General features: G+C 39.6%; 3 protein-coding genes across 4 annotated transcripts; all 3 read right to left on the bottom strand.

The window, feature by feature from the left end:
* Positions 1–1,415: 1,415 nt before the first annotated feature.
* On the bottom strand, positions 1,416–2,355 carry LOC111462564 (protein GDAP2 homolog). 2 transcript variants are annotated; one of them, XR_002713762.1, is made up of 3 exons: positions 2,262–2,355; positions 1,922–2,186; positions 1,416–1,823 (listed from the first exon to the last, which is right to left on the bottom strand). XR_002713762.1 is itself a non-coding variant. In XM_023106176.1 (2 exons), the coding sequence occupies exons 1-2, from the start codon at positions 2,209–2,211 to the stop codon at positions 1,598–1,600; spliced, it is 516 nt and encodes a 171-aa protein (XP_022961944.1). In that variant the 5' UTR covers positions 2,212–2,234; the 3' UTR covers positions 1,416–1,597. The 2 variants fall into 2 exon arrangements, 1 of the variants encoding a protein (XP_022961944.1); XM_023106176.1 differs by lacking the exon at positions 2,262–2,355 and having other exon boundaries at positions 1,922–2,234.
* A 1,264-nt stretch (positions 2,356–3,619) lies between these two features.
* On the bottom strand, positions 3,620–6,067 carry LOC111462403 (pentatricopeptide repeat-containing protein At5g40410, mitochondrial). Its single transcript, XM_023105947.1, has 2 exons — positions 3,902–6,067; positions 3,620–3,758 (listed from the first exon to the last, which is right to left on the bottom strand). The coding sequence occupies exons 1-2, from the start codon at positions 5,779–5,781 to the stop codon at positions 3,677–3,679; spliced, it is 1,962 nt and encodes a 653-aa protein (XP_022961715.1). The 5' UTR covers positions 5,782–6,067; the 3' UTR covers positions 3,620–3,676.
* A 3,069-nt stretch (positions 6,068–9,136) lies between these two features.
* On the bottom strand, positions 9,137–14,812 carry LOC111462349 (phospholipase D delta-like). Its single transcript, XM_023105865.1, has 10 exons — positions 13,544–14,812; positions 13,207–13,323; positions 11,808–12,002; positions 11,410–11,691; positions 11,261–11,329; positions 11,013–11,160; positions 10,550–10,698; positions 10,165–10,332; positions 9,744–9,944; positions 9,137–9,644 (listed from the first exon to the last, which is right to left on the bottom strand). Exons 1-10 carry the CDS (start codon positions 14,459–14,461, stop codon positions 9,351–9,353), a joined length of 2,541 nt encoding a protein of 846 aa, XP_022961633.1. The 5' UTR covers positions 14,462–14,812; the 3' UTR covers positions 9,137–9,350.
* Between the last annotated feature and the right edge of the window lie 19 nt (positions 14,813–14,831).

Genomic DNA, 14,831 nt, shown 5'->3' with positions numbered 1-14,831 from the left:
AAAGACGCCGTCTCATGGACTTGCCGAGGAGAACACTGCCGAATGCGCACACTTCTGCTTGGATTTTCACAGCTTCTTCAAAGTTCACTCGAAACGGTAGGTGGCCTACAGGCCCATGCCCTTGCGATCAAGATTTCTGGCTTTTATGATGTTTTTGTTGGCAGTTCGCTTCTTAATATGTATTGCAAAATTGGGTGTCTGCTGGATGCTTATAAGGTGTTCGACCTATTGCTTGGGCTACTATGATTTTGGGGCATGCGGTGCAAAGGATGGATTTAGAGGCTTGGGAGCTGATTTTATTGATGCCTTGTGAGGAGGGGTTCCATAATGAGTTTATCTATACAGGTGTGCTTAGACCGTTCTTGAGAACCCACGTCGGTCGGAGAGGAGATCAAAATATTCTAAAAATCTTGAGGGAAAGCCCGAAAGGGAAAATCCAAAGAAAACAATATTTGTTAGCGGTGGACTTGGGCTGTTGCCGTTGGAAGACGGGAACTTGGCATTTAGGAGGATAACTACTGGAGATATTGTCATGGAATGCAATGATATCTGGTCTTTCTCAAAATAAAGGAGGTTCTAAAGCTCTTGAACTCTTTGAAGAGATGCGGCAAGGCACCACAAAACCCGAGTGTTCTTCTTTTGTGTATGTTCTTGGCGTGCAGCCACATGGGATTGCTTGATAAGTTTGGCATTGTTCCATGAGTCGAGCATTATGCTTGCGTGGTACACAGGGAAGGAGGATTGCCGAACGACATTTCACAAAGTGAAAAAATCTCTTCTATCCAATCCTCCCATTTTGGTATTGTCAGGACCTCTCCTAATGCATCTCTCAAGTAATGAAAACATCCACGAGTTGTGTGTTCTTGAAAACACCAACCCAAGACCCACCAAGAGAAAGAGGAGAGGAATTACTCCCCATTGAACAACAAGGAATGGGTGACCTTTTAGACTGGTCTAAGATAGCAAAGGAACAAAGTCTTGTTCATTCTCAATTATACTATCCACACGGATTTAATAGAGGAAAGATATGATTGCATTCTCCATTTCTTCTTCACTACTTATACAAGTTTGACGGTCTGCCCAGAGGAAATCAGTCAACTTCCACATCGATATGCTTAACACATAATTCCATAAGCAAGTACATGACACTGACTTTCAAACTACTATGAAGAAGACTGAAACTGACCTCACTTTCATTGACTAGTAAGTGATAGCTATCAGATTCCCAGAATGACCGAGGAAACCAAATCCACTCACGTGACATGAGACTTTGAATGAAGGGCTAGAAACTACAGGAAGCCAAAGAGTTCCTATCGACCACTGTATGTATGTATTTATGGCGTATCATGTTAGTAGCCTGTTGAAGCTATCGTAATTATGAATTGGGAGCATATGCAGGGAGAAACTAGTGGAGCTGAGTTCAGAAGAATCATCTGCCTTTATATTTGTTTCTTTATAAGGAAAGCTCATAAACCTTTTAACTTTGCCTACAGAGAGTCCCTACTCACAATATTTACTACCACTACTTCCAAAAGAACTCCTACAACAAAACCCAAAAAGACCCATGTATCCCAACTCCATCTTTGAGTCTTCACCATCAAGCAAAACACCTCATGGAGGAGTACGTAGAAACCGCAGAATCCACAGACGGCGAGGCGGAGAAGAGCCTGAGATAATCACTCTCCAAACCAGAGTCCATCACAGGACAGAACTCCAATTTCTCATCATAATCATACACAAACTCCGGTAACTCTATCTCTTTCCTTCTAACATACTCCCATAGAAACTCCACTCTTTTCACATATTTCACTTTGTTATACAGCCTGCAAGTCAACAAATAAAGAATCCCACCATAAAGATATGGTCTTTTTGGCTTTTTGAGCAATGGGAAGTTCAAATTCAGGGGAGGAAGAATGCTTACTCGGCGCCCAGAATTAGGCGGCCGACAGTGGCGAAGAACAGACGAGCCTGCAAACTGGGGTGGACAAAATAAACAGCTTTAAGGTTGTACTTAATGGTGGTTGGAATGAACTCATAGATTGCCTTGAGATTGGAGATTCCAGGGAAATTCTCTGTCCAATGAACATCTGTGTGAATGTACACCAACGTGAAGGGCCCATCTTTGAGGAAGGGGAAAATCTTATCCTTCAGATAGAGATTCACAGCCTGGGTGCTCACGAACCGAGCTGAAACCAAAACAGCAATCACCATAAGTAAAACAGAGCACACTCACACTCACACTCTGTTTTGAAAGTCGGTACCTGGAAAGTGTTTTCCGACAATGAGGAACACATTGCGGCCAGCTCTATCACGACCATGGAGTTTAAAAACCTCAGCTTTTCCAAGGAGGTGAAGCTGGTCGGAGAGAGAAGAAGAAGAAGAAGAAGAAACAGAGTAGTTCATGATGAAAAAAGACAAGGTAGAAGAGTTGTGGGTTTCGGGGTTTAAAATGGGGAAATGGCAGAGGAATATTCGAAAGCATGTTCGTTTTGATGGGTCGGATTGGATTCGAGTGGGTTCGGTGGGGGGGTTTATCCGACAGGACAGGGGCTCTGCCCAGCCTTGGATGTTTATCCTCTCAGCCGTGTGTATAATTCTTAAGGGCCGTGGGGGCGGTCGGTAAATGTTGGTCTTAACTTTCTTGCCGGTTGTTTTGTTAAGAGGTGAGATGGAATTTATGTATTAGATAGAAACAGAGCTTTGTCATATCCAATATATCATAGTTGTTTTCAGATAAATGCTTTAATTATAAAGTTATTACAGAATAAATCAAGGCTTGTCGTGTGGCCTAATCACCGAAGAACATGTGTTCAGGCCTTCAATTGTGAACACTAAGGGATGAGCTCACCCAAAAGACGGCCCTAACGGTAGGAATAAAGTCGGTACGTAATCTATTGTCTACTAGGTACAAATCGAGTCTCCCACACGTGCTTCCTTCCTTGTAAAAGATAGAAGCCCTTCCTCCCACACGAGTCTCTTGATTTTCTCGTTTCTCGCTAAAAAACTCAACGTGCTCGTTGTTGGATGATGGAAATCCCACATCAGCTAATTTAGGGAATGATCATGCGTTTATAAGTGAGGAATACTAGCTCCATCGGTATGAGGCCTTTTGGGAAAACCCAAAGCAAAGCCATGAGAGCTTATGCTCAAAGTAGACAATATCATACCACTGTGGAGAGTCTTTTTGCGGAAGCCCAAAGCAAAGCCATGAGAGCTTATGCTCAAAGTGGACAATATCATACCACTGTGGAGAGTCGTGTTCGTCTAACATAGTATCAGAGTCATGCCCTAAACTTAGTCGTGCCAATAGATTGGTAAATCCTCAAATCCTCAAATATCGAACAAAGAACTCCTAAAGAAAAGGAGCCAAGCCCCTCCTCGAAGGCAGTCAAAGATGACTAAGACTCCAAAGGAGTCGAGCCTCGATTAAAGGGAGGCGCACTTTGTTCGAGGGGAGGTGTTGAATGATGGAAATCCCACATCGGCTAATTTAAGGAATGATCATGGGTTTATAAGTGAGGAATACTAACTTCATTGGTATGAGGTCTTTTGGGGAAGCCCAAAGCAAAGCCACGAGAGCTTATGCTCAAAGTGGACAATATCATACCACTGTGGAGAGTCGTGTTCATCTAACACTCGTATCAGGACGGGAATTGACGTGAAGAGGTGGGGATGACTATATTTCTAGGAGCGAACTCAAGGCCAATATGAAGCGCATGGATACAAGTTGTGTCTTTCCTTCAAACGTATTGATCATACTATACAAAGAACAAGATAAAAGAAGCCTAAATCAAGCTATTATACAGCAGACCAAAACTCGGACTAATTCAACACAAGCTCAACAAATAATGAAGTTATTGATAACTACGGATATCTATTATAAAGAATAGTAAAGACTTACCAGTAATCTGAACAAGAACAGAATCCATTCGAGAAATGGTGAAAGCGTTTTGGATCTCGGATGATAAGGGTACGCTTCTCAATCAATGATATGAGCTTTGCAGTGCTATGACAATCTCCACAAATTCTAAGATTCTTTGTAATGATTAAAGGGTCTCCTTCTTTACTCACCAAAAGCCCAAAAGCAATGGCTAACTTCTCGCTGTGCTTGTTTATCATATCCTCCTTGATTTCCTCTTCAACGTCTTGCAGAACATATTCTGTTTTGGAACTATATCCAGTTTTCCTTATCTTTCCAAGCAATTCTTCAAGCTTGGAATAGATCTTCTCCGTCTCAGGGTGAGATCGATCGCCCACGAAGAACTGGTGGATCTTGTTTCCATATTCAATGGAGCTCCATCCAGGGGTTCTTTTCAGGCCTCTCTCCTTTAGCAAGGCCCTCACTTTGGCAGCATCCTTCCAAGAACGAGCTGCTGCATACATATTTGATAACATGATGTAATTTCTGGGGTCCAGAGGCTCCAAATGAATCAAATGCTCTGCAACTTCCTTACCAAGTTCTATGTTACCATAGACCCTACAAGCACCAAGAAGAGCACCCCACACGCCAGCATTGGGCTCCATAGGCATGCTTCGTATCACCTCATAAGCATCATTCAAAAGTCCACAGCGACCGAGTAGATCAACCATACATGAATAATGATCTATCCTGGGCTCAATTCCATATACCTCAGACATCAAATTGAAGTAACGTTTCCCCTCTCTGACTAGCCCTGAATGACTACATGCGCTAAGCAAATGAGTAAAAGTGACATGATCAGGCTCCAAGCCTCTCTCGGCCATGCTCTCGAAAAGCTTGATAGCCTCCCTTCCCAACCCATGTGCGGCATATCCTGCAAGCATGGCAGTCCAAGCAACTCTGTCTGCACAACCCACCTCCCCAAAGACATCATATGAAGCACTTAATCTTCCCAATTTCGCATACAAATCTAAAAGTGCAGTGGCTATGGTGATTTGTGCACCTAGACCAGAGCAGAAGATTAACCCATGAATGCTTTCAGCCAACTTTCCTACACCCAAATGCACGCAAGCTTGAAGCAGAGCCAGGATAGTTCCTTCATCCGGCTCCATTCCAAACATTCTCATCTTATTAAAACAATGAACTCCTTCTCCTGCACAGTCATTAGTAACATGAGCAGCAATGATTGAATTCCACGACACTATATTTGGGTATGGAATAGCCTCAAATAATCTACAAGCAGATGTTAAATCCCCAGACTTTCCATACATGTTAATGAGAGAATTAACGACCTTAACTTCCAAAGAAACACCAATTTTAATTGCAAAGCCATGAACATACCTCCCTACATCCAAAGCTCCGTTGCAAGCCGATATCATCGATAGAATTGTTACCTCATTGGGTTTAACTGACATTTCAAACTTCATGGTACAAAAGGCTTTGAGAGTTACATGAAGGCACCGGGAAAACCCACAAATCAGTGAGTTCCAAGAAACCAAATCTCTATCAGGCATATCATCAAACACCTTCTGTGCATCCACAGCATAACCCAGTTTATTATAACAAGAGACCAGCTGATCCCCAATGAATCCATCTCTATAAAGAGAAGACTTGATTACACGGGCATGAATTCCCCGGCAACTTGAGATGGAAGTGCACGATTTTACCGCGATCACTAACGCTGAAACAAGCGCTTCTGCAGCTACGCATTGACGAATCGGGTGAAATGGCCGAAGAAGAAGTGGGTACTGTGTTCTTGATTGGTTGAAGAAATTGTACAGAATTGAACATTCCTGGCAAAGGCGGATGGAGTTTTTTGTAGGAAACAGAAACAACGAGCAAAATCCACACAAAAATACCATCTACCATGATCTTCCAAACACGATACAATATTTTAAATTGACAAAAAGAAATTGAATTTATATCGTAAAATATTAATTTTACAATTCTACATTTTTTAAATTTTAAAATAAAATAAAATAAAAATCGAAATTAATGTGTATATTTACGAGGAAACAACCAATAGGAACAAATTTGACTGAAAAATAATAAATAAAGAATTAATGATGAAAAAGAAAAAGGGTAAGAAACCAACTCCCCTTTGGTGCTTCGAGCAGTGAACTCAGAAGAGATTCCACGAGTAGCAATTAAGAAGACGACCAAATTCTTTATTTCTTTTATTTTATGATATTTAATTTCTTAAAATATCATTAATAAAAATGGAAGAGGACGGATATGATTTGAACCTCCAAGTACTATTATCTAACTACTTAACCTACTCCGACCGTGTCCTATTAATTGACCTAGATTATACACGAGCTTAACTAAATTTTATGTTCTCAAGGGGGTGGGACGAGGACAGAGAATATAACTTTTGTTCTCATACAAATTTTGCTAACAAAGAGAAATCTCTCTCCACCCTCTTCCTCGTTCATTGTCTAAACACGACTTCTATGCCCGGTTCTCAGCGTAATAGATTATATTGACATCTCTACCCTTCCTATTCTATTACCCGATTGACAAAAACATTCGGGCAGTTGAGGAGGTAAGCATTATTGACGACGACAAAAGCAATACCCACATTAAAAAAGTTAATAATGTTTGCCCATTTGATTGAAAATAGGCCTGAAAATAAACAGACATGTTAATATGAACTAAGAGACATCAATCATACAATTTACTTCAACTAAGATGTGAAAAAAATATTGTTGAAATTATCGAAAAATATTTCAATTCATGCCAAGTTAAAAAAGAATGAAGTTTTATGTTATAAATTTTGGGTAAATAAGACTTTTTATTTACTTTGGGTTATAATTACATTATGGTTAATTATGGCCGTTAAGTATGAATGTTACCACTCTTGGAATGCCTTTAATAGTTTCATTTTGAGGCTAATAGCCGTGTATATTGTATTTGTAAGTAGACTTGGAAAATATATGAAAAGAGCATTTGTGCTTTCTTTAGCTGGCTAAGTTTATTTTTTGCAATTTGATGTAGTTTAGGTTGCATGTAGAATCATTAAAGCTCGACATGATCAATCTTGCTTGTGGAGTGATTCGAATCTCAAACAAGTGTTCTTGCGTTGAGATATTTGATGAACAAGAATCATTCAAGCTAGACATGATCGATCTTACTTGTAGAGTGATTCGAATCTCAAACAATGTTGTTGCCTTGAGATATTCGATCAACAAGGTAATCCAAATCTTACTCCCCTGATTTCCACCTATCACATATCCAAAAACACAGAAAGACATTAAATTTGTTAGGGTTTTTGGATCAATCACTTATTTTTTTAAAAAAGTTTGAATTTTTTGAAGAAAAAGGAGTGGGAATATATATATCCATGAGGTTGAAGCTTGTGCAGGTCATTGAATGCATTGGTCCTGTTGGAGGGTATTGGTAGCGCATAGTCTTTAATGCCTGCCGGCCACCACCTTCTCCTCCCACCACTCTTTCTTAAATTCAATCTTTCTCAGACATTCCCCACTCCCACAAACAAAGCCCCCCTTCTCTTTCTTCTTCATGCCATCTTACACCTCTCTTCCTTCCTTCTTTCTTGCTTTCTTTCTTTCTTTCTTCTTCTTCTTTGAGTGACCCCTTTTGTGGAGGAGATGGAGTTGTGTGTTTGTTTAGCTTGAAATAGCCGGTCTGATATTGACCCGGTTCACTCAGATCAGTACCTGTTTACCAGCTGCACGACATGCACTAGTTATTCGTGCATGTCGTGGGTTTTAAAGCTTAGCTGAATCTGATTGAGCCGCGCCAATATCTCAGTGCTATTTCATATATGTTCGTAAAGTAGAAAATTATCGAAACCCTTTTGAGGTACCTTTCACTTTTATATTTTTCATGCTACATGTTTTCGAGATCTCAAATGCATAGACTTTTAAGACATGTTTTCTTGGACGATGCTTTGCATGCTTGAAGTTTTAAAATATGCCTCTCGTTTACGGGGTTTTTGTTTTTTTGGAAAAATCAGCCTTTATTTTCATGAATTTTTTAAAATTTTAACCCTAAACCCTAAATTGAGGATGTGTTGATTCTAAACTATATTAAGAAATAATAAGCATTAAAATGAAATAAGAACAATGTACCATAAAAAAAAAAAAAATCTTTAATGACAGTAAAGAAAATGTAGATCTAAAATTTTTATCATTATTGATTCTTACTTCTAATGTCGAACAGTGACAAACATTATATGTTCTTTCATAAAAATTGTTTGAAGAGACTTTTATGTTTTTACAATTTACTAAATCTATTTGATCGAGAATCCTTTCTTCCGTTTTGAGTTTTTCTATCGTCATAGCATTGTGGGTCTGTTCACTTGGAGGTTGTTACATGTGAATCTCGAGAGTGGATGGTTGACCACTGTCCCTTAATTTTTCTTTTGGGTAGCTGTTCACCGTTGGATCTCGTCAATACAACCCATAGTTGCGATTCTATTTGTGTCATGGTGGGTTGTTCACTAAATGTCATTTTTATTGACCGTTAATATGGTTGGTAGCAAATTTGAAGTGGTGATAGTTGTTAGTAGTGGTTGTGGGTAGCAGATCTAAAACCATGGCGGTTGTTGGTGCCCATGGGTAGGCAGATGTACAGTCTTTGTGGCTATTCATTGGCCTGAGTACCAAATCAGGAGCCATGGTAGCTGTTTGGTGGCTAAACTTTCTCAAATTAAAACCTCCCTATTTTTCTCTTAACCATGGCTCTTTGCAAACTGCTTCTTCTAGGATTACTAACCGAAATTACAAATCACCACTACTTGTTCATCTTCTTCTCATCGATGCATCTCGTTCTTTTATGATATGTCATATTGAATCACGACGTTTGTTTATCTCAACATATCCACTTTAAATTATTGGTGTTTTGTTTGCTTGGGACGAAGACAATGAAAAGCTAATACTACTACTTGGATGGACACCTGAAAGGCAAGTATTATTGTGTATTTTAACAAATTATAAATATTGTTACTTATTTCAAAATTTTGTAGCGTTCCCGCAAAGAAGGTTGCACGGAATGTGGGTATTATGTGTGAAGGGGGTAGGAGTTAAATGAGTGAAACATGCATCAACCTACGTATTAGATACAAACTTGAAATTTCAAAAAGTAACCTAGACTTCCAAGTACATATATATTTGGTTCTAAAATTTAAATTTTTAAAATATCTAATGGGTTCGAAATTTTAAGCCCGTGCTATGTAATAATAAAATAACCTTAAAAAGAATAAAATTAGATACATTTCCCCCCCATAGTTATGAGCTTTGAATACAATAAAAGAAATCAGTGGAAGTGCGGGTGAAAGAATGTTAATAACAAAGAGAAGTTGTGGAATTGGTTAAAGAATTTAGTGTGGCTTTTGGTTTCCTTCTCAAGCTTGAAGTGAAGAGAATTGGACTCAAAAATAGAAGTGTGAAGTAAGCAAGCTTATAGCTTATGTAGTAAGAGCATCAGGGAGGTTAGATCGAGCCCCAAGGACCTTACCACCGAAGTCAGGGAATGTCTCGTGTCCACTCAACGGCCCAACCCTCCCACTTTGGCTCACATCAATCGGGTACTTCAGGAGGTGTCCTTGCAATGGCTTAAACTCCTCTGCTGTGTATTTCTTCCAGTTATCTTCAGCTATCTTGTTCACTGCTTTCACACAAGCCAAACTTTCTGGCTCCTTGAAGCAACTGTCGATGTTTCCTAAATGTTCGGCCCACAGCGACATTCTATAGCCATAAACCTGCGCATTGAGGGAGATCAATCAGTTAAATGACATTCGAAAATACTTCGGATGGTCTGTCTTTATCTGTTGAATTTGCAGACAGAGTTGCGAGCGAACCTGGCCTCGTGGATGTCGTTTCCTCTTAACCCATGTGTTACTGGGTTGATATGCACCCATGGCAATCTCAGTGTCCCTTGAACCAGCCATTGATCTTTGATTTATGTTAGCAGACCCTACTATTACATACTCGTCGTCGACAATCATTCCTTTCGCATGCACGTATATCATGAATCTTCGGAACTTTTGCGAGTCTGAAGTCTGAAAATTGAAAATTAAATATCCTCAGGATTACTATATCTAATTTATATTCCCTGCAGTGTAGCACACTAATTAGGCCAAAGCTACACCAATGGACCATTTATGACACAGAGAAACGCAACTACACAAGTCTAGTTAACTTAGCCAGCAATGAAAGAGTTCATAAGTTTAAATCTCTATATAATACGAAAAAACAGAAAGTTTCAGAACACGTAATTACCAAATCTTCACTCTTGAGAGAATGAGTAGAGGAGCATGATAAGTCGTTGTGCGGTTCCCTATTGCCGAGACAGTAAAAGTTCAAGTAGTCTGAGGGATGAGCGTTCTCGAGATTCTTATATTTCAACTCGCGTCCAATGATTTCATACATCATTTGGATTGTCTGGCCCTGTAAACATAAGATAGTAATTTCAAACTTGTGGAGGCCAAACCAGCTTATTGTTGAAGTTTACTTGAGGGTTAAAAAAAACAAGCTCGAAACTCGAGGCAACCAGAAAAACGACAACATGAAACGGTCCTCGAGATTCATAAATCTATTCACTTACAAAAGGGTACGACTATTGCAAGAAACAATAATACAAAACAATGACAGTTAACCTCACTACCTGCCAGAACAATATTTCTTGAACAGAAACAGAACTGGGAGCCCCTTCAGGCCACATTGGTATCACAATGTATACAGCAAACCTCTCATTGGCTCTTATCTTACTAGCAATCTTCAATGCCAACTCCATAGGAATAAGATTATCAGCACCTGCAACCCAAACAATTAAATGACAATGAAAAGGCAAAAAAGTTGCTTAGACTCCTTGAATATCACTGCAAATTCTGTTTCAACAACCAATTACATGATTTAAATACCAAGTTTGCTCGTTAACAATAAAAATATATTACTCTTCTCTTAAATACTTCAACACGTCCATGAGCCAAAAAGTTTTTCTAAACGATAATAGAAGATTGCATACTCTAGTTTTAATGTCCACTAAGTGTCAAAAGTATCAATGTCTGTGTCGAACTATGATACGTTACCGAAACTAAAGTACAAGCGTTTATCGTTAGTAGTAAAACCTGCTTCTTTGTATGCAGGCCACGCAAACGACGATCCTAGAAAATACTGATTCTCAATGTATATGAAGTGTTGGGCAGATCTTATAGCTTGAATATATGCTGTTTGAATGCTTTTGTCAATAACCAAATTTTTTGCACAAACCAGATTCTGCAATGTATATGGAACAAACAATTTAGACAGATTAAGAAGTAAAGGCTAATTGTGAAACATATCTTAGTTAATTTACTCGATCAAGAGAACAGCTGACCTGCAACTCGGCTTGAAAAACATCTTTGGGAAATCCTCTCAAAGATCCTGAATCTATGGACCGGAAAACCTGTAAAATGAAGAATTGTTCGCCCACGTCATTATTATTAAATTCAGAAGTTGCATATGATCCTAATTCAGAATATCAACCTGAACATGCCAATTGTTGGGATCATTTTCCTCGGAAACCCATAACAATGGATCGTCGTTAGGGACTGACTGAGATGGACTGAGTATCCAAGATATACGTTCCAACTTTATTAAAGCATCTTCATGCCAATGTGATACTCTTTTGAACCGCTGACCTAATTCAGACCATTTTGTGGCTTTTCGCCATCGTTGTTCAAAGTTAGTAAGCACGTCATATGCTGCAGGCCCTTCAATTTTGCAATGTAAATCATGCCATGGCTGCCGAGGACCCTTTGCACCTCCCTGACAGATGATTTACAATAGAAATCAGATAACAATTCTGCAAGAGCGGCGAACAGTTTTTTGTAAGTTACACTACTTAGAGACAAACTAAAGTTTTAATTACAGCAGGCACTCACGGAAAAAGTTGGATTATGATAATCATCCTCAAATACAGTGTCAAGATCTTTTAACAACCGATGCTCGGGAGTATCGTAACGACCATCGCATAGGTCAAGTCCTCCAATAAAAGCACTTATCTTCCGGTAATTTCCAGATGCTTGTGTATCCACAATCACGCACTTTTGGTGATGGGTGAAAAGCGTTCCAACAACCTGAAGCATAAGATAAACTAAAAGTTCATTGTGGCTCATAATAACATACATCATCTACAAAACCTTTCCCCCATTAGAAACAAAAAATTAAAGAAAGATCAAAATCAATGGAGAAGAGATTCTCAAAAAAATGAAGTCGACAGATAAAATTCCTCCAGTTTTAATGACTAAAGTTTAAATTGAAAACACAAAAAATTGCAGGCTGGAAATGAATAGAGAAGGGATATGGCATGGGGGTAGGAGAAAAAGATCAATGTGTCCCATCATCCAATCCACCCCACCCCTCAAGTTGATAACATAACAAATTCAAAGCATTAAATGGTAGGAAGGGACACGGCATGGGGGGAGGAGAAAAAATCAATGAATTCACAAGGTGAGGATTAAAACTACTTGAAATGCACCATCATCCAATCCACCCTCCCTCAAGTCAATCTACATTCACATGATAGTGTGACAATCTTTCTCTATCCAACATGTGCTCAATAGGTTGATTTAAAACTACTGCACGAAATTCAAATGCAAGCGAAAATATATAACTCGGAAATGGTGTTTCGGTCATTACATATTGTGCCTTGAAAGATCTACAAATTGTATTACCAAGCTCTTATGACTATTCTCTTTCTTTAGTGTGATAGAAAAGCCTACTTCCTCAGCCATACATTGCAGGAAAGGAGAAACTAGGGTAAGTACGAGCATACCATGAAGTCCTAACTACTGTGATAGACAGACAAAACAAACAGAAACTAAATCTGTTGTGACAGTGAACTACCAAATGAACCCAGATAAATCAATTTTCTTAAAAATATGCTAACAATTATCACAAACTATAAGCACAACTATAAGTTTAAAGCTCACATGAGTCAACATCAATCGAAAATATATATTAACTTAACAAGCACAACATGATAGCGATGAAATTCAATTTGAGGGTATAACTTGAAATAATCATAAACTCAATTTTACACTAAAATTTTACTAAACTCCAAATAAACCCATTAAGATCGTATTACTAAAACTTGAAGTCTAAATGATGCAAATAGCAAGATGGAGAGTAAACTGCAACTAATGAACATTTTCCTACAGAAATTTAATGATTTCTACATTATACGTAGTGAGACTACCATAGAAGAACAATTTAATATGATTAAAAACAGGGGAAATTGTTGAAGACCAACATGTAACTGAACCATGGTATAAAGCGTGCCTGTTGCTTAAAAATGCTAAGCTTACTGCTGGCATATCGGGGTGACAGCACACATGACACAGAAGAGTGCTTGAAGAACTTCCGGGTCTCCTCATCATGCGTCTGCATCACTCCAGTCTGCAATTTTAAAATCTAAAAACCATCAGAACAACCATTATATGATGAATTTAACTGATCAACAAAAGGGAAATACAAGAAACTAGAAGTCACTCTTCTTCCCATATTACTGATATTGGTCCTTTGCCACCAAGAGCATTCTTCATCGATTAGTAAAGAACACGGCTGTTATTCATCTCCACCAAAAGAAAAGAAAAGGAAAGGGAAAAAAAACTCGCACCGTGTTAATGAAGAACTTGCTGTGGGAAGTCTTGTCATCCCAAACCAATAACAAGACTCGCACCCCTTCTTGAGACTTGTACTTGAGCAACTCTCCCAAGTTCAAATCCCCACCATTGGGCAACGGCTTTGAAGGCTCTCTCACCAATTTCACCTTATGATATATGGACCAACCAGCGATGTAGACTAAATGGTGAGCCTCCAAAATGGCATGGCATATATCCTCCCAGCAATTCTCATGCTGATACAAATTCCCCTTTTCCAATTCAATCTCCTCCAACATGTTATCGGGAACATGCGCGTCCTGATAAAGCGTTACCGAACCCCCATGGCGTACCGGGAAATAGCAATTCCGAACGCCAAAATGTTCGGGATCGGCTGCAATGCCTTGACGGTACAGAGGATTGTCCTCGCACTTCGTGAATTTCATTTCCAAGCGTACAGCCGAATCCGGCTTAGGCGGTTTCCCAAACGAACCGATAATCGGAAACCAATCATCAATGACTTCGCCAGAAAGAACTCTGCGCGCAGGGACCGTCGCAATGCCAATCAAATCCGCACCAAACACATCGTTATCCTTCACATGAAACTCCACCTGCGAGACCGGATGAGCAAGAGATATTTTGAAGTGCTCGTTCCAGATAGGGTTCTGCGAGTTCGAAATAACTCGCGTCCGAGCAACCGTTGCTCCCGCAAGACAAACGGTGACGTAAGGATCACTAGTAATAATCTTCCGGTGGCGCTTGTGTTCATCCTCATCGTTCTTGGAAAACGGTTTCCGACAAGAAGTAAAAACAGTAAAAAACCGCCGAATACGCTCCGTTAGCAAATCCATATTAGGCAAACGCCGCGCCTCAATGATCTTCAAATCGAGATCGCCGTGCACGTACACCAACGGCTCCGCATCATTACCATTCATTATCGGCGGACAAAAACCAAGCACCAATCCAGAAACGAAGAATGAAGATGAACCAAGCAAAATGCAATGAAGAAATTCCGCAGTCGTAGACAAAAAATTTGACTCAATATAATCAAATGAGGAAATCAAAAAAATAGAGAGAGTTAAGAGGATAATAAGAATACGAGCCGTTGGCTATCACCGGAGGAACACGACGGCACAAGACCGAATGAAGGAGGCGACGACGGTTAAGAGGCGGAGAGACGTCGGTTTTCCGGTGGTCCCTGACGCAGCCAACGGCGAAGGGCGGAACAGAGAAAACCAAGAACGAAAAAAAATGATAGAAGAAAAAAGAGCCAACGGGTTGGGGGTTTGAAGGTGAAAAACTTCC

Source organism: Cucurbita moschata, unplaced genomic scaffold (assembly GCF_002738365.1).
Source record: "Cucurbita moschata cultivar Rifu unplaced genomic scaffold, Cmos_1.0 Cmo_Scf00027, whole genome shotgun sequence".
Classification (NCBI taxonomy): domain Eukaryota; kingdom Viridiplantae; phylum Streptophyta; class Magnoliopsida; order Cucurbitales; family Cucurbitaceae; genus Cucurbita; species Cucurbita moschata.
The sequence above is the reverse complement of the archived record's forward strand: the minus strand, read 5'-3'. Positions and strand labels throughout refer to the sequence as shown.